The following is a 20,302-nucleotide window of genomic DNA, read 5'->3' on the forward strand; positions in this document are numbered from 1 at the left end:
CAGAACCTTTTCTGGTTTATCTCGTTTAGTTTTTCGGGTTTTGTTTGTCCTGGCAAAGGCCTACAGGGAACTCCTTCAACCACCAAAGAGCCGATGTGACATTTGAAATTTACGACATTCTTTCTTTGCCGCCGCTAACAAACAGCGTCTTTCAGTAGAAAGAGAAAGAATATCTGACCTCATAGTACAGACGAGAACAAAAAGCTCCCCTCAGGGAGACTTTGAACACAGCTGTGTGTGTTTACGTCAGCCTGGATTAAAGATTGTTTTATACCAGCGAGCTTCAGTCTACAAAAAAATGAGTTTAAAAAAAAAATGAATAAACAAACATAGACACTCATTTTGGAAATCATAATTAATACATTCATAATCATTTCTGTCTACAGACATCAAACAGCCTTTAGTTCTCCCTTAACCCCTTCAGACCTGACGGTTCTACAAATGTCTTCTAAAACAAAGACAGTTTTCTGAAAAACCATTATGTTTCTATGTCAGTGGTTCTCAAACATTTTCATGTCAAGGACCCCCATCTGAAAATATGTTGTTCCAGGGACCCCTCCCCCCGGAAGCAAAGATTTGAGTTAAAAATGTTCGCTCTGAAAGAATATATATTCAAAGATTTGCGCCACATTTTCACGATTAAAAGAAAAAGAGAGCTTGTAGATCTGCTATTTTCCAATAGCTAAAGTATAACATAATGCTTAAAACACCAAAAGGGGTTCCCGTCCAGAATGGATTAATTAATCTGTTTAATGTGCATTTTGCAAATACTACTAGTTCTACTCGCTTTCACTGCCATTTTCATTCCTCTTTCATTCCCGTTCTTTCACCAAAAAAACACTTGCAATCACATGCAACCTTTACCACATGAATTAAAACCATTTGGGCCTGACGTCGGAAATAAACAAAAAGATTTGTGCCACATTTTCACGATTTTTCAAAAAATAGCAGATCTACAAGCTCATAGCGCACCACCGAGTGGCGCGCTATGAGCTTGTACATCTGCTATTTTTCAATAGCTAAATAATGCTTAGTTAAAACACCAGAATGGGTTCCCGTCCAGAATGAATTAAGAGAAGGGGATAGCTCTTTATTCGAGAAACTAACGACACATGTTAGAAGTGGCTGGCACAAGAGTAGCCAACTCTTGTGAGAGAAATAAGCCAACCCACCTCCAAAAACAAGCCCAAAACAAGCCACCTCTTGGCGAGAGAAATAAGCCAAATCTTCCCTCGAAAAACAAGCCAAGACAAGCCCAATAATATTGCCATATAATACTAATAACTAAATATATGAGGCATTTAAAGGTATATTCAGTGATTTCACTCAAAAAACCTTAGGTTTCGTTTTTGGCTGTGGGACCCAGCCTTTCGTCCAATCAGGATAGAAAGTCAAAAACGAAACCTAAGGTTTTTTGACCCCCAGGGGTTAACTGGGGACAGGGAGGAACTCCTTATATGGCCAGCACACTCTATAGTAGAGAGGATTATCACAACAAAACAAAAAAATAAGTGATATTTGAATTAAGTGAAATCACTGAATATACCTTTAACATTATCAATTCTATGTATGTCTATAATTATGAATGTTTCGGTAATTTCTTATACTATTTACAGACACCAGATCGATTCTGTCACTCAATGTGATTCACACTCCCCCAAACCTATGGGTATTTATAGTATATTATACATCAAAGAAATGTTGGCTTGTTTGCTATTCAAAACAAGCCACCGAATTTTTAAAACAAGCCCAAAACTCGGGGTGGGGGCATCATAAGTGTACTGTAAGGGCCGGTCACAAACAAGCTTGGATAGGATGGGTACGAGACAGAGAGCTGAAAACACCATTGTCCTGAAGGAGGAGGGTGTGGCATGAGACATTTGCATTCTTTAAGACAAAAGGGTATTTGTAAAAGATGTGTTTTCATTGTAGTGCCATGCACACCGTTGGCCCAGCTGAGCTGAGAGTCACTTGTGATTTAGTACTAGCCCCCTGGCAGGACACCTACAGTATAAAATGCAAATAGTAAACCGTAAGGCAGGAAGTATGGATGGGTAGACTAAGGTCAATACTTTCTATTTATGTCTGTTTGTAATCTGTTGGTTTATAATGGCAGATGCAGATAAGCAATGTCTTGATAACCAGTGCCACAGTGCAGTGGCTATAGAACAGCAGAGAATATGGCTGCAGACAAACCTATGCTTTGAAAACGAATCATACACTGAAGGACCACTGAAACAATTAGCATTGGTTCTGTAATGTTTTCCCAGTTGTAACCGACTACACTACTACATTGAATTTAAATGTCACCAGATGTACCGGTGTGAGTGGGTGGAGAGCTCTGATTGTCTATCTATGCGACACTAAGCAAACAGGAACGCACACACACACACACACACACACACACACACACACACACACACACACACACACACGCATGAACGCAGTGTGGGTGATGGGTATCCTGCTGTCGGTGCCATCTGGGGATCCAGATTCACGGCCCCTGCCGTGTGAGTCAGTGGAGAGAGAGTTCCAGGACTAGAGATCAGTCTCCTTTCTGTAGGCCAAGAGAAGCTAAAGAGGTGATAAATGTGAGTGAAGGAACTGTAAAGGAACGGACAGTAAAAGTTTTAACTCCTAGCGGCCTCTTTTAATGCTAATGAGTATGTAAAGCGCTTTCTTTGTAGCCTGGTCGTTTGTCACCTGGCCAAAACATCCAATGGACACTAAGCTGAATGAATGCAACGGGAGCAAGTCTGACCCAACACTGCAGCAAATCGCCCCAAAAACAGCCGATCTACAAGCATAACATTAATGCCAACTGACAAAGTGTAGATCGGAGATCCATCTGCGTAATGCATATATGAGAAAAAGCAGGTAAAAGAAGTGGTTACTCGACAAACAAAATGACTAGAGTTGTCCCTGTTGAAACTGCCCTGCTGGCAGTCACAGAAGCACTGCATGCTTCCCACTCTGCAGTACTGATTCTCCTAGACCTATCGGCAGCATTTGACACAGTGAACCACCCATCATGGCCCATAGCACTTACCCTACCCCCTTAGATAGCATTTCTGTAGACTTAGATAGCATCTGATACAGACTTATAGCATGTTATGTAGACGGCACTATAATTGCATTGTATATAGTCATAGCACGCCATAGTACATATGTATAGCATAGTAGTATATAAATAGTTTATATGTATAGTCTCATAATATAGATATTCCACTGTTACTTTCTTAGCTTACGCATGTTTTATGATAAATGCTTTTGTGATGTATTCCCATGCTTTTGTTCTTGATTATTGTAAGTCGCTCTGGATTAAGAGCGTCTGCTAAATGCCTAAATTGTAAATTGTAAATTGTCCCGACACCAGTTTTTTCAGACCGAGTACGAGCACAAGTACTTCATTTCTAGTACTCGCCGATAACCGAGTACCGATACGATTTCTGTGAAAACAATACTACAACATGACGTCGAGATATCATCCGTTCCAGACCAGTTCACACAGCGATGATGACGCCAGGTTACCTAAAGATAACCTGAAGAAAGTCTTAACGGACACAAACGTGTTGTTTGTTTCCCATTAAAACCTTTATTATGCATTTTAATTTTAACACCGTGTGCAGGATTTTGTTTCCTTTTCTCTTTCCGTGTTGTATGTCTTAACGATATCTAAAGAGAACCTGAAGAAAGTCTTAACGGACCCAAACGTTGCTTGTTTCCAATTAAAACCTTTATGCATTTGAAGACAGTGTGCAGGAGTTATTTTTCCTTTTCTTTTTCCGTGTCTTAACGTCGTGTTTGTCCGGGTTACGAACACATCAGGGCATTGAGATACCCCCTTTGGTGTTTTAACTAAGCATTATGTTATACTGTAGCTATTGAAAAATAGCAGATCTACAAGCTCATAGAGCTTGTACGTCTGCTATTTTTCAAAAATCGTGAGAATGCGCCCCAAACTTTGAATATATATATATATTCTTTCAGAATACTTTTTTTTTATTTCGACGTCAGGCCTAAATGGGTTTAAACGAACACCCTTCTAGGTCATTGACCTTCTAGGTCATTGACCTTCTAGGTCATTGACCTTCTAGCTCATTGACCTAGAAGGGTAGGCTATACGCACCAGGCAAGCGTGTGAGAATTGGCATGTCCTTGATGTCATTACGGCTTATTTAGTAAAACGCTGATTGTAACAAATGTTAATGTTCTTGTCAGTGTTCCAGGAGCGCCCTGAACTCCCTCCCACTCAGGCCCAGGCTACGGCGAGGAGCATTCCTTCAGAGCAGTACTCCTACACCGCCTCCATCCTCCGGCTGCTGCGCAACAAGCCCTTCATCCTCCTCATCATCACATACGGTGGGTTTTCACCATTCACAGAGAAGACTGTGTGCACTGACTGTGCACATCTCAATGCCTATATGCAGGCCAGGTGAAGATTGCGTGCACTGACTGTGCACATCTCAATGCCTATATGCAGGCCAGGTGAAGATTGCGTGCACTGACTGTGCACATCTCAATGCCTATATGCAGGCCAGGTGCTGGATGGCAGGCATCAAGGCAAACATCAACCCATTCTGACCTGAGATCAGATTCACACGAGGTTTCCACTGGACACACACTGGTCTGATTAACCCATTCTGACCTGAGATCAGATTAAAAAAATGTCAGTCGTTTTTTTAGATTTTTCAAAAATAGCAGACCTACAAGCTCGTATCGCGCCACTCGGTGGCGCGATATGAGCTTGTAGATCTGCTATTTTTCAATAGCTAAAGCATAACATGATGCTGACACCAAAATGGGTGCCCGGTCAGAATGGGTTAAAAAAGAATTATACCACGATTTTGTAACCCATTTTTTTTTAATTATCTATTGTGATCCTGGGCTCTATACACACATGAGTGTCCAAGTTGCTCCTTTACACTCTGACAGGGGGGAGTTTCCCTGGTTGGACGTATAGCGCGTGGAAGGAACACGTTATTCCAACCAGTTTCCTTTCCCCTCCATCAGGCGCCCCGGGATTAATGTAAGTCAGTAAGGAGTGTATGCAAATGTAATGCCTTTGATGCACAGGAATGAAGAAGATAAATTGGCTTAATGGTTCTTTATTATGATAAATACTGAGTCCAGTCTGAAAGTGATTGGTAAATATAGGTCAGCAATCACATTTATTCTTTGCCATTATCAGCTATAAATCCCACAGGAGACCTGCTGCCACTATGGGAACCACTGACTGCTTTAACCCATTTTGACCTGACATCGAAATGAAAGAATACATATAATTATTCTAAATTCTGACAGTTTTCTGAAATACCTCATGTTTCTATATCAGTGGTGCTCAATATTTCATGTCAAGGACCCCAAAAATGATATGTAACTGGCCGCCGACCCCCATCTGAAAATATGTTGTTTCAGGGACCCCCCCCCCAGAAGCAAAGATTTGAGTTGGTTCGTTCTGAAAAAATATATATTCCAAATTTGCGCCACATTTGGCAGACCTACGTGCTACGAGCTTGTAGATCTGCTATTTTTTCAACAGCTAAAGTACAACATAATGCTTAAAACACCCAAAAACGCCCCAAAATGGGTTAAGACATACAGAGCACATTTCTGACAGAGCATGTCATGACATATCTTATCTTATCATAAAATCAGTACAGTTACAGCCCATTTGGTGATTAAATATTCATGAGATTCGTTTCCCCCCAGGGGGGGTTCAAAGTCTGTTGGTAGTCTCTGACAATGTTTGATAGAACATGTTTGATCAATTTGTTTATTTTGTGAGGAGACCAATTTTAAGCAACCATGTCTGTTAATTCCATTTCATTCATGTCTCGTGGACTGTGTGGGTGCACTTCTCTCTCTGTGTGTGCATGTTTTGTTCATGTAAATGAGATAATTGCCAACTAGCCCATTCTGACCTGAGATCAGATTCATACGAGGTTTCCGCCGGACAAACACTGGGTCTGATGAACCCATTCTGACCTGAGATCAGATTCTAAAAATGTCAGTCGCTCTTCGATGTTTCAAAAATAGCAGACCTACAACCTCGTATCGCGCCACTCGGTGCGGCGCGATACGAGCTTGTAGATCTGCTATTTTTAAATAGCTAAAGCATAACATGATGCTGACACCAAAATGGGTGCCCGGTCAGAATGGGCTAGATAATTATGCTGAGGTCACTGGGTTTCCCCCCCTCTTTGGTAAAGCTTTAGCTGTCTATAGCTGCCCCATTTTTTATTTTTTGTGTCTCTGGCTGTGCCACTCACTCACTCACTCACTCACTCACTCACTGTACACACAGTGTACAGCACATGTCTACAATACACTGAATACAGTACTACTGTATGTTAGGGCATTAAGCAACTAGTCGAATAGTTTACTAGTCGACCTTGCTGGTACTAGTTGACTAGTTGATAAGAAAAACAAAGTTTATTTTTTTCCCCCCGATTTTGTAGGCCTCAAGATCAGGTAGATTATAGTTATAGTCACCAATGTACACAGTTTTTAAATGTACAAATATATATATTTTTTTTACACATAATAGGTGATTAGACAACTAGTCGACCACTAAACTAGTAAACTAGGCAACTAGTCAACTAGTAAAAATGACTAGAAGTGAATGCCAATTTACAATTTACAATTTAGGCATTTAGCATCACATAAAAACATTTATCAAGAAACATGCGTAAGCTAAGAAAGTAACAGTGGAATATCTATATAATGAAGCTATACATATAAACTATACATATATACTATACTATGCTATACATTATGTACTATGGCGTGCTATGACTACATACAATGCAATTATAGTGCTGTCTACATAACATGCTATAAGTCTGTATCAGATGCTATCTAAGCCAACAGAAATGCTATCTAAGGGGGTATAGGGTAAGTGCTATGGGCCATGATGGAGTCTGAAAAGGTGGGTTTTCAGACTACGGCGGAAGATTGGGAGTGATGCTGCAGTTCTGACTGCAATGGGAAGTGCATTCCACAGTTTTGGAGCCAGAAGGGAGAAGAGTTTGGGACGTGTGGAGCGTTGTTGTCCCGGCGTTTTTAGTGAGGGTACTTCCAGCTTCCCTGCTGTATGTAGACATGAGTCTGACACGGTCTCTTTACTGTCCACAGCGCTGAACGTAGGTTGTTTCTACTGTACTGTATGTAGACATGAGTCTGACACGGTCTCTTTACTGTCCACAGGGCTGAACGTAGGTTGTTTCTACTGTACTGTATGTAGACATGAGTCTGACACGGTCTCTTTACTGTCCACAGCGCTGAACGTAGGTTGTTTCTACTGTATGTAGACATGAGTCTGACATGGTCTCTTTACTGTCCACAGCGCTGAACGTAGGTTGTTTCTACTGTATGTAGACATGAGTCTGACATGGTCTCTTTACTGTCCACAGCGCTGAACGTAGGTTGTTTCTACTGTACTGTATGTAGACATGAGTCTGACACGGTCTCTTTACTGTCCACAGCGCTGAACGTAGGTTGTTTCTACTGTACTGTATGTAGACATGAGTCTGACATGGTCTCTTTACTGTCCACAGCGCTGAACGTAGGTTGTTTCTACTGTACTGTATGTAGACATGAGTCTGACATGGTCTCTTTACTGTCCACAGGGCTGAACGTAGGTTGTTTCTACTGTATGTACAGTAGACATGAGTCTGACACGGTCTCTTTACTGTCCACAGCGCTGAACGTAGGTTGTTTCTACTGTACTGTATGTAGACATGAGTCTGACATGGTCTCTTTACTGTCCACAGGGCTGAACGTAGGTTGTTTCTACTGTACTGTACTGTAGACATGAGTCTGACATGGTCTCTTTACTGTCCACAGCGCTGAACGTAGGTTGTTTCTACTGTACTGTATGTAGACATGAGTCTGACACGGTCTCTTTACTGTCCACAGCGCTGAACGTAGGTTGTTTCTACTGTACTGTATGTAGACATGAGTCTGACATGGTCTCTTTACTGTCCACAGCGCTGAACGTAGGTTGTTTCTACTGTACTGTATGTAGACATGAGTCTGACATGGTCTCTTTACTGTCCACAGGGCTGAACGTAGGTTGTTTCTACTGTATGTACAGTAGACATGAGTCTGACACGGTCTCTTTACTGTCCACAGCGCTGAACGTAGGTTGTTTCTACTGTATGTACAGTAGACATGAGTCTGACACGGTCTCTTTACTGTCCACAGCGCTGAACGTAGGTTGTTTCTACTGTACTGTATGTAGACATGAGTCTGACATGGTCTCTTTACTGTCCACAGGGCTGAACGTAGGTTGTTTCTACTGTATGTACAGTAGACATGAGTCTGACACGGTCTCTTTACTGTCCACAGGGCTGAACGTAGGTTGTTTCTACTGTACTGTATGTAGACATGAGTCTGACACGGTCTCTTTACTGTCCACAACGCTGAACGTAGGTTGTTTCTACTGTACTGTATGTAGACATGAGTCTGACATGGTCTCTTTACTGTCCACAACGCTGAACGTAGGTTGTTTCTACTGTATGTACAGTAGACATGAGTCTGACACGGTCTCTTTACTGTCCACAGGGCTGAACGTAGGTTGTTTCTACTGTATGTAGACATGAGTCTGACACGGTCTCTTTACTGTCCACAGCGCTGAACGTAGGTTGTTTCTACTGTATGTACAGTAGACATGAGTCTGACATGGTCTCTTTACTGTCCACAGCGCTGAACGTAGGTTGTTTCTACTGTACTGTATGTAGACATGAGTCTGACATGGTCTCTTTACTGTCCACAGCGCTGAACGTAGGTTGTTTCTACTGTATGTACAGTAGACATGAGTCTGACACGGTCTCTTTACTGTCCACAGCGCTGAACGTAGGTTGTTTCTACTGTATGTAGACATGAGTCTGACACGGTCTCTTTACTGTCCACAGCGCTGAACGTAGGTTGTTTCTACTGTATGTACAGTAGACATGAGTCTGACACGGTCTCTTTACTGTCCACAGGGCTGAACGTAGGTTGTTTCTACTGTATGTAGACATGAGTCTGACATGGTCTCTTTACTGTCCACAGGGCTGAACGTAGGTTGTTTCTACTGTACTGTATGTAGACATGAGTCTGACACGGTCTCTTTACTGTCCACAGCGCTGAACGTAGGTTGTTTCTACTGTACTGTACTGTAGACATGAGTCTGACACGGTCTCTTTACTGTCCACAGGGCTGAACGTAGGTTGTTTCTACTGTACTGTACTGTAGACATGAGTCTGACATGGTCTCTTTACTGTCCACAGGGCTGAACGTAGGTTGTTTCTACTGTACTGTACTGTAGACATGAGTCTGACATGGTCTCTTTACTGTCCACAGGGCTGAACGTAGGTTGTTTCTACTGTATGTAGACATGAGTCTGACATGGTCTCTTTACTGTCCACAGCGCTGAACGTAGGTTGTTTCTACTGTACTGTATGTAGACATGAGTCTGACATGGTCTCTTTACTGTCCACAGCGCTGAACGTAGGTTGTTTCTACTGTACTGTATGTAGACATGAGTCTGACACGGTCTCTTTACTTCCCACAGGGCTGAACGTAGGTTGTTTCTACTGTATGTACAGTAGACATGAGTCTGACACGGTCTCTTTGCTTCCCACAGCGCTGAACGTAGGTTGTTTCTACTGTACTGTATGTAGACATGAGTCTGACATGGTCTCTTTACTGTCCACAGGGCTGAACGTAGGTTGTTTCTACTGTATGTACAGTAGACATGAGTCTGACATGGTCTCTTTACTGTCCACAGCGCTGAACGTAGGTTGTTTCTACTGTACTGTATGTAGACATGAGTCTGACATGGTCTCTTTACTGTCCACAACGCTGAACGTAGGTTGTTTCTACTGTACTGTATGTAGACATGAGTCTGACATGGTCTCTTTACTGTCCACAGGGCTGAACGTAGGTTGTTTCTACTGTATGTAGACATGAGTCTGACACGGTCTCTTTACTGTCCACAGCGCTGAATGTAGGTTGTTTCTACTGTACTGTATGTAGACATGAGTCTGACATGGTCTCTTTACTGTCCACAGCGCTGAACGTAGGTTGTTTCTACTGTACTGTATGTAGACATGAGTCTGACACGGTCTCTTTACTGTCCACAGGGCTGAACGTAGGTTGTTTCTACTGTACTGTATGTAGACATGAGTCTGACACGGTCTCTTTACTGTCCACAGCGCTGAACGTAGGTTGTTTCTACTGTACTGTATGTAGACATGAGTCTGACATGGTCTCTTTACTGTCCACAGCGCTGAACGTAGGTTGTTTCTACTGTACTGTATGTAGACATGAGTCTGACACGGTCTCTTTACTGTCCACAGCGCTGAACGTAGGTTGTTTCTACTGTATGTACAGTAGACATGAGTCTGACACGGTCTCTTTACTGTCCACAGGGCTGAACGTAGGTTGTTTCTACTGTATGTACAGTAGACATGAGTCTGACACGGTCTCTTTACTGTCCACAGGGCTGAACGTAGGTTGTTTCTACTGTACTGTATGTAGACATGAGTCTGACATGGTCTCTTTACTGTCCACAACGCTGAACGTAGGTTGTTTCTACTGTACTGTATGTAGACATGAGTCTGACACGGTCTCTTTACTGTCCACAGGGCTGAACGTAGGTTGTTTCAACTGTACTGTATGTAGACATGAGTCTGACACGGTCTCTTTACTGTCCACAGGGCTGAATGTAGGTTGTTTCTACTGTATGTACAGTAGACATGAGTCTGACACGGTCTCTTTACTGTCCACAGCGCTGAACGTAGGTTGTTTCTACTGTACTGTATGTAGACATGAGTCTGACACGGTCTCTTTACTGTCCACAGGGCTGAATGTAGGTTGTTTCTACTGTATGTACAGTAGACATGAGTCTGACACGGTCTCTTTACTGTCCACAGCGCTGAACGTAGGTTGTTTCTACTGTACTGTATGTAGACATGAGTCTGACATGGTCTCTTTACTGTCCACAGCGCTGAACGTAGGTTGTTTCTACTGTACTGTATGTAGACATGAGTCTGACACGGTCTCTTTACTGTCCACAGCGCTGAACGTAGGTTGTTTCTACTGTACTGTATGTAGACATGAGTCTGACACGGTCTCTTTACTGTCCACAGCGCTGAACGTAGGTTGTTTCTACTGTACTGTATGTAGACATGAGTCTGACACGGTCTCTTTACTGTCCACAGGGCTGAACGTAGGTTGTTTCTACTGTATGTACAGTAGACATGAGTCTGACATGGTCTCTTTACTGTCCACAGCGCTGAACGTAGGTTGTTTCTACTGTATGTAGACATGAGTCTGACATGGTCTCTTTACTGTCCACAGCGCTGAACGTAGGTTGTTTCTACTGTACTGTATGTAGACATGAGTCTGACACGGTCTCTTTACTGTCCACAGGGCTGAACGTAGGTTGTTTCTACTGTATGTACAGTAGACATGAGTCTGACATGGTCTCTTTACTGTCCACAGCGCTGAACGTAGGTTGTTTCTACTGTATGTACAGTAGACATGAGTCTGACATGGTCTCTTTACTGTCCACAGCGCTGAACGTAGGTTGTTTCTACTGTATGTACAGTAGACATGAGTCTGACATGGTCTCTTTACTGTCCACAGGGCTGAACGTAGGTTGTTTCTACTGTACTGTATGTAGACATGAGTCTGACATGGTCTCTTTACTGTCCACAGGGCTGAACGTAGGTTGTTTCTACTGTACTGTATGTAGACATGAGTCTGACATGGTCTCTTTACTGTCCACAGGGCTGAACGTAGGTTGTTTCTACTGTATGTACAGTAGACATGAGTCTGACACGGTCTCTTTACTGTCCACAGCGCTGAACGTAGGTTGTTTCTACTGTATGTACAGTAGACATGAGTCTGACATGGTCTCTTTACTGTCCACAGGGCTGAACGTAGGTTGTTTCTACTGTATGTAGACATGAGTCTGACATGGTCTCTTTACTGTCCACAGGGCTGAACGTAGGTTGTTTCTACTGTATGTAGACATGAGTCTGACACGGTCTCTTTACTGTCCACAGGGCTGAACGTAGGTTGTTTCTACTGTACTGTATGTAGACATGAGTCTGACATGGTCTCTTTACTGTCCACAGCGCTGAACGTAGGTTGTTTCTACTGTATGTACAGTAGACATGAGTCTGACACGGTCTCTTTACTGTCCACAGGGCTGAACGTAGGTTGTTTCTACTGTATGTACAGTAGACATGAGTCTGACACGGTCTCTTTACTGTCCACAGGGCTGAACGTAGGTTGTTTCTACTGTACTGTATGTAGACATGAGTCTGACACGGTCTCTTTACTGTCCACAACGCTGAACGTAGGTTGTTTCTACTGTACTGTATGTAGACATGAGTCTGACACGGTCTCTTTACTGTCCACAGGGCTGAACGTAGGTTGTTTCAACTGTACTGTATGTAGACATGAGTCTGACACGGTCTCTTTACTGTCCACAGGGCTGAATGTAGGTTGTTTCTACTGTATGTACAGTAGACATGAGTCTGACACGGTCTCTTTACTGTCCACAGCGCTGAACGTAGGTTGTTTCTACTGTACTGTATGTAGACATGAGTCTGACACGGTCTCTTTACTGTCCACAGGGCTGAATGTAGGTTGTTTCTACTGTATGTACAGTAGACATGAGTCTGACACGGTCTCTTTACTGTCCACAGCGCTGAACGTAGGTTGTTTCTACTGTACTGTATGTAGACATGAGTCTGACATGGTCTCTTTACTGTCCACAGCGCTGAACGTAGGTTGTTTCTACTGTACTGTATGTAGACATGAGTCTGACACGGTCTCTTTACTGTCCACAGCGCTGAACGTAGGTTGTTTCTACTGTACTGTATGTAGACATGAGTCTGACACGGTCTCTTTACTGTCCACAGCGCTGAACGTAGGTTGTTTCTACTGTACTGTATGTAGACATGAGTCTGACACGGTCTCTTTACTGTCCACAGGGCTGAACGTAGGTTGTTTCTACTGTATGTACAGTAGACATGAGTCTGACATGGTCTCTTTACTGTCCACAGCGCTGAACGTAGGTTGTTTCTACTGTATGTACAGTAGACATGAGTCTGACATGGTCTCTTTACTGTCCACAGCGCTGAACGTAGGTTGTTTCTACTGTATGTACAGTAGACATGAGTCTGACATGGTCTCTTTACTGTCCACAGGGCTGAACGTAGGTTGTTTCTACTGTACTGTATGTAGACATGAGTCTGACATGGTCTCTTTACTGTCCACAGGGCTGAACGTAGGTTGTTTCTACTGTATGTACAGTAGACATGAGTCTGACACGGTCTCTTTACTGTCCACAGGGCTGAACGTAGGTTGTTTCTACTGTACTGTATGTAGACATGAGTCTGACATGGTCTCTTTACTGTCCACAGGGCTGAACGTAGGTTGTTTCTACTGTATGTACAGTAGACATGAGTCTGACACGGTCTCTTTACTGTCCACAGCGCTGAACGTAGGTTGTTTCTACTGTATGTACAGTAGACATGAGTCTGACATGGTCTCTTTACTGTCCACAGGGCTGAACGTAGGTTGTTTCTACTGTATGTAGACATGAGTCTGACATGGTCTCTTTACTGTCCACAGGGCTGAACGTAGGTTGTTTCTACTGTACTGTATGTAGACATGAGTCTGACACGGTCTCTTTACTGTCCACAGCGCTGAACGTAGGTTGTTTCTACTGTACTGTATGTAGACATGAGTCTGACACGGTCTCTTTACTGTCCACAGCGCTGAACGTAGGTTGTTTCTACTGTACTGTATGTAGACATGAGTCTGACATGGTCTCTTTACTGTCCACAGCGCTGAACGTAGGTTGTTTCTACTGTACTGTATGTAGACATGAGTCTGACACGGTCTCTTTACTGTCCACAGCGCTGAACGTAGGTTGTTTCTACTGTACTGTATGTAGACATGAGTCTGACATGGTCTCTTTACTGTCCACAGGGCTGAACGTAGGTTGTTTCTACTGTATGTAGACATGAGTCTGACATTGTCTCTTTACTGTCCACAGCGCTGAACGTAGGTTGTTTCTACTGTATGTAGACATGAGTCTGACATTGTCTCTTTACTGTCCACAGCGCTGAACGTAGGTTGTTTCTACTGTACTGTATGTAGACATGAGTCTGACATGGTCTCTTTACTGTCCACAGCGCTGAACGTAGGTTGTTTCTACTGTATGTACAGTAGACATGAGTCTGACACGGTCTCTTTGCTTCCCACAGCGCTGAACGTAGGTTGTTTCTACTGTACTGTATGTAGACATGAGTCTGACATGGTCTCTTTACTGTCCACAGGGCTGAACGTAGGTTGTTTCTACTGTATGTACAGTAGACATGAGTCTGACACGGTCTCTTTGCTTCCCACAGCGCTGAACGTAGGTTGTTTCTACTGTACTGTATGTAGACATGAGTCTGACATGGTCTCTTTACTGTCCACAGGGCTGAACGTAGGTTGTTTCTACTGTATGTACAGTAGACATGAGTCTGACATGGTCTCTTTACTGTCCACAGCGCTGAACGTAGGTTGTTTCTACTGTACTGTATGTAGACATGAGTCTGACATGGTCTCTTTACTGTCCACAGCGCTGAACGTAGGTTGTTTCTACTGTATGTACAGTAGACATGAGTCTGACACGGTCTCTTTACTGTCCACAGGGCTGAACGTAGGTTGTTTCTACTGTATGTACAGTAGACATGAGTCTGACACGGTCTCTTTACTGTCCACAGGGCTGAACGTAGGTTGTTTCTACTGTACTGTATGTAGACATGAGTCTGACATGGTCTCTTTACTGTCCACAGCGCTGAACGTAGGTTGTTTCTACTGTATGTAGACATGAGTCTGACACGGTCTCTTTACTGTCCACAGGGCTGAACGTAGGTTGTTTCAACTGTACTGTATGTAGACATGAGTCTGACACGGTCTCTTTACTGTCCACAGGGCTGAATGTAGGTTGTTTCTACTGTATGTACAGTAGACATGAGTCTGACACGGTCTCTTTACTGTCCACAGCGCTGAACGTAGGTTGTTTCTACTGTATGTAGACATGAGTCTGACACGGTCTCTTTACTGTCCACAGCGCTGAACGTAGGTTGTTTCTACTGTATGTACAGTAGACATGAGTCTGACACGGTCTCTTTACTGTCCACAGGGCTGAACGTAGGTTGTTTCTACTGTACTGTATGTAGACATGAGTCTGACACGGTCTCTTTACTGTCCACAGCGCTGAACGTAGGTTGTTTCTACTGTATGTAGACATGAGTCTGACACGGTCTCTTTACTGTCCACAGCGCTGAACGTAGGTTGTTTCTACTGTACTGTATGTAGACATGAGTCTGACATGGTCTCTTTACTGTCCACAGCGCTGAACGTAGGTTGTTTCTACTGTATGTAGACATGAGTCTGACATGGTCTCTTTACTGTCCTCAGCGCTGAACGTAGGTTGTTTCTACTGTATGTACAGTAGACATGAGTCTGACATGGTCTCTTTACTGTCCACAGCGCTGAACGTAGGTTGTTTCTACTGTACTGTATGTAGACATGAGTCTGACATGGTCTCTTTACTGTCCACAGCGCTGAACGTAGGTTGTTTCTACTGTATGTACAGTAGACATGAGTCTGACATGGTCTCTTTACTGTCCACAGCGCTGAACGTAGGTTGTTTCTACTGTATGTAGACATGAGTCTGACACGGTCTCTTTACTGTCCACAGCGCTGAACGTAGGTTGTTTCTACTGTATGTAGACATGAGTCTGACATGGTCTCTTTACTGTCCACAGGGCTGAACGTAGGTTGTTTCTACTGTACTGTATGTAGACATGAGTCTGACACGGTCTCTTTACTGTCCACAGCGCTGAACGTAGGTTGTTTCTACTGTATGTAGACATGAGTCTGACATGGTCTCTTTACTGTCCACAGGGCTGAACGTAGGTTGTTTCTACTGTACTGTATGTAGACATGAGTCTGACACGGTCTCTTTACTGTCCACAGGGCTGAACGTAGGTTGTTTCTACTGTATGTAGACATGAGTCTGACATGGTCTCTTTACTGTCCACAGGGCTGAACGTAGGTTGTTTCTACTGTACTGTATGTAGACATGAGTCTGACACGGTCTCTTTACTGTCCACAGCGCTGAACGTAGGTTGTTTCTACTGTATGTACAGTAGACATGAGTCTGACATGGTCTCTTTACTGTCCACAGCGCTGAACGTAGGTTGTTTCTACTGTACTGTATGTAGACATGAGTCTGACACGGTCTCTTTACTGTCCACAGCGCTGAACGTAGGTTGTTTCTACTGTACTGTATGTAGACATGAGTCTGACATGGTCTCTTTACTGTCCACAGGGCTGAACGTAGGTTGTTTCTACTGTACTGTATGTAGACATGAGTCTGACACGGTCTCTTTACTGTCCACAGGGCTGAACGTAGGTTGTTTCTACTGTACTGTATGTAGACATGAGTCTGACATGGTCTCTTTACTGTCCACAGCGCTGAACGTAGGTTGTTTCTACTGTATGTACAGTAGACATGAGTCTGACACGGTCTCTTTACTGTCCTCAGCGCTGAACGTAGGTTGTTTCTACTGTACTGTATGTAGACATGAGTCTGACACGGTCTCTTTTCTGTCCACAGCGCTGAACGTAGGTTGTTTCTACTGTACTGTATGTAGACATGAGTCTGACATGGTCTCTTTACTGTCCACAGCGCTGAACGTAGGTTGTTTCTACTGTACTGTATGTAGACATGAGTCTGACATGGTCTCTTTACTGTCCACAGCGCTGAACGTAGGTTGTTTCTACTGTATGTACAGTAGACATGAGTCTGACACGGTCTCTTTACTGTCCTCAGCGCTGAACGTAGGTTGTTTCTACTGTACTGTATGTAGACATGAGTCTGACATGGTCTCTTTACTGTCCACAGCGCTGAACGTAGGTTGTTTCTACTGTACTGTATGTAGACATGAGTCTGACATGGTCTCTTTACTGTCCACAGCGCTGAATGTAGGTTGTTTCTACTGTACTGTATGTAGACATGAGTCTGACATGGTCTCTTTACTGTCCACAGGGCTGAACGTAGGTTGTTTCTACTGTACTGTATGTAGACATGAGTCTGACATGGTCTCTTTACTGTCCACAGGGCTGAACGTAGGTTGTTTCTACTGTATGTAGACATGAGTCTGACATGGTCTCTTTACTGTCCACAGCGCTGAACGTAGGTTGTTTCTACTGTACTGTATGTAGACATGAGTCTGACACGGTCTCTTTACTGTCCACAGGGCTGAACGTAGGTTGTTTCTACTGTATGTAGACATGAGTCTGACATGGTCTCTTTACTGTCCACAGCGCTGAACGTAGGTTGTTTCTACTGTATGTACAGTAGACATGAGTCTGACATGGTCTCTTTACTGTCCACAGGGCTGAACGTAGGTTGTTTCTACTGTATGTAGACATGAGTCTGACATGGTCTCTTTACTGTCCACAGCGCTGAACGTAGGTTGTTTCTACTGTACTGTATGTAGACATGAGTCTGACACGGTCTCTTTACTGTCCACAGCGCTGAACGTAGGTTGTTTCTACTGTACTGTATGTAGACATGAGTCTGACATGGTCTCTTTACTGTCCACAGGGCTGAACGTAGGTTGTTTCTACTGTACTGTATGTAGACATGAGTCTGACATGGTCTCTTTACTGTCCACAGGGCTGAACGTAGGTTGTTTCTACTGTACTGTATGTAGACATGAGTCTGACACGGTCTCTTTACTGTCCACAGCGCTGAACGTAGGTTGTTTCTACTGTACTGTATGTAGACATGAGTCTGACACGGTCTCTTTACTGTCCACAGGGCTGAACGTAGGTTGTTTCTACTGTATGTACAGTAGACATGAGTCTGACATGGTCTCTTTACTGTCCACAGCGCTGAACGTAGGTTGTTTCTACTGTACTGTATGTAGACATGAGTCTGACACGGTCTCTTTACTGTCCACAGGGCTGAACGTAGGTTGTTTCTACTGTATGTACAGTAGACATGAGTCTGACATGGTCTCTTTACTGTCCACAGGGCTGAACGTAGGTTGTTTCTACTGTACTGTATGTAGACATGAGTCTGACATGGTCTCTTTACTGTCCACAGGGCTGAACGTAGGTTGTTTCTACTGTATGTACAGTAGACATGAGTCTGACACGGTCTCTTTACTGTCCACAGCGCTGAACGTAGGTTGTTTCTACTGTATGTAGACATGAGTCTGACATGGTCTCTTTACTGTCCACAGCGCTGAACGTAGGTTGTTTCTACTGTATGTACAGTAGACATGAGTCTGACACGGTCTCTTTACTGTCCACAGCGCTGAACGTAGGTTGTTTCTACTGTACTGTATGTAGACATGAGTCTGACATGGTCTCTTTACTGTCCTCAGCGCTGAACGTAGGTTGTTTCTACTGTACTGTATGTAGACATGAGTCTGACACGGTCTCTTTACTGTCCACAGGGCTGAACGTAGGTTGTTTCTACTGTACTGTATGTAGACATGAGTCTGACACGGTCTCTTTACTGTCCACAGGGCTGAACGTAGGTTGTTTCTACTGTACTGTATGTAGACATGAGTCTGACATGGTCTCTTTACTGTCCACAGCGCTGAACGTAGGTTGTTTCTACTGTATGTAGACATGAGTCTGACATGGTCTCTTTACTGTCCACAGCGCTGAACGTAGGTTGTTTCTACTGTACTGTATGTAGACATGAGTCTGACATGGTCTCTTTACTGTCCACAGGGCTGAACGTAGGTTGTTTCTACTGTATGTAGACATGAGTCTGACATGGTCTCTTTACTGTCCACAGCGCTGAACGTAGGTTGTTTCTACTGTATGTAGACATGAGTCTGACACGGTCTCTTTACTGTCCACAGCGCTGAACGTAGGTTGTTTCTACTGTATGTACAGTAGACATGAGTCTGACATGGTCTCTTTACTGTCCACAGCGCTGAACGTAGGTTGTTTCTACTGTACTGTATGTAGACATGAGTCTGACACGGTCTCTTTACTGTCCACAGGGCTGAACGTAGGTTGTTTCTACTGTACTGTATGTAGACATGAGTCTGACATGGTCTCTTTACTGTCCACAGCGCTGAACGTAGGTTGTTTCTACTGTACTGTATGTAGACATGAGTCTGACATGGTCTCTTTACTGTCCACAGGGCTGAACGTAGGTTGTTTCTACTGTACTGTATGTAGACATGAGTCTGACATGGTCTCTTTACTGTCCACAGGGCTGAACGTAGGTTGTTTCTACTGTACTGTATGTAGACATGAGTCTGACATGGTCTCTTTACTGTCCACAGCGCTGAACGTAGGTTGTTTCTACTGTACTGTATGTAGACATGAGTCTGACATGGTCTCTTTACTGTCCACAGCGCTGAACGTAGGTTGTTTCTACTGTACTGTATGTAGACATGAGTCTGACACGGTCTCTTTACTGTCCACAGGGCTGAACGTAGGTTGTTTCTATGCTGTTGGGACCCTTCTCAACCGTATGATCATTGAGCACTACCCCGTAAGTCTAACGCACTACTTACTGTATATAGAAACTACCCCGTAAGTCTAACGCACTACTTACTGTATATAGAAACTACCCCGTAAGTCTAACGCACTACTTACTGTATATAGAAACTACCCCGTAAGTCTAATGCACTACTTACTGTATATAGAAACTACCCCGTAAGTCTAATGCACTACTTACTGTATATAGAAACTACCCCGTAAGTCTAATGCACTACTTACTGTATATAGAAACTACCCCGTAAGTCTAATGCACTACTGTATATAGGAACTTAGAAAAGATACATACCGTATACAGTATTTAGTTTAAAGGACCACTTCACCATTTATCAACCTTATCTTCATATAATGGGTCCTCAATAATAATCATGATAAAATGGCAAAAAAAAATTCCTACTCAAGTCTGTGTCTCATAGGAGGGCTGTGGGCAGTTCAGAAACCCGTCCACCACTGACAACTATAAATGCACCACATCTCTGTGTGTGTGTGTGTGTGTGTGTGTGTGTGTGTGTGTGTGTGTGTGTGCGTGCGGTTGTAATGCACGTAACTCGACAACCGTTTTCCCCACCGACTTCACATTTGACACAAGCGTTCCACCAACAGGGAGTGCAGTGCCCAGCCTTGAGTCCCCTCACCTGCGCAATTTCCAGCCTCTGCCTCAACCAATTGATTGCCATGGCAACCCCACACCTTGGCCTCA

The 20,302-nt window shown here is 43.5% G+C and overlaps 2 protein-coding genes across 3 annotated transcripts in view; both read left to right on the top strand.

Annotated features, from left to right (window-relative positions):
• Positions 1–20,302, top strand: part of zc3h14 (zinc finger CCCH-type containing 14) — a 90,373-nt gene that overhangs the window by 69,889 nt on the left and 182 nt on the right. The window lies entirely within an intron of this gene.
• Positions 1–20,302, top strand: part of flvcr2b (FLVCR choline and putative heme transporter 2b) — a 55,015-nt gene that overhangs the window by 10,919 nt on the left and 23,794 nt on the right. For both annotated transcript variants that reach the window (XM_083791027.1, XM_083791028.1), the window contains exons 3-4: positions 4,222–4,362; positions 19,530–19,597. In XM_083791027.1, coding sequence (XP_083647153.1) covers positions 4,222–4,362; positions 19,530–19,597 — 209 coding nt within the window. The remainder of the gene's footprint in view (positions 1–4,221; positions 4,363–19,529; positions 19,598–20,302) is intronic.

The sequence above is a fragment of the Protomyctophum parallelum genome (genome assembly GCF_964188405.1).
Source record: "Protomyctophum parallelum genome assembly, chromosome: 19".
NCBI classification, from domain to species: domain Eukaryota; kingdom Metazoa; phylum Chordata; class Actinopteri; order Myctophiformes; family Myctophidae; genus Protomyctophum; species Protomyctophum parallelum.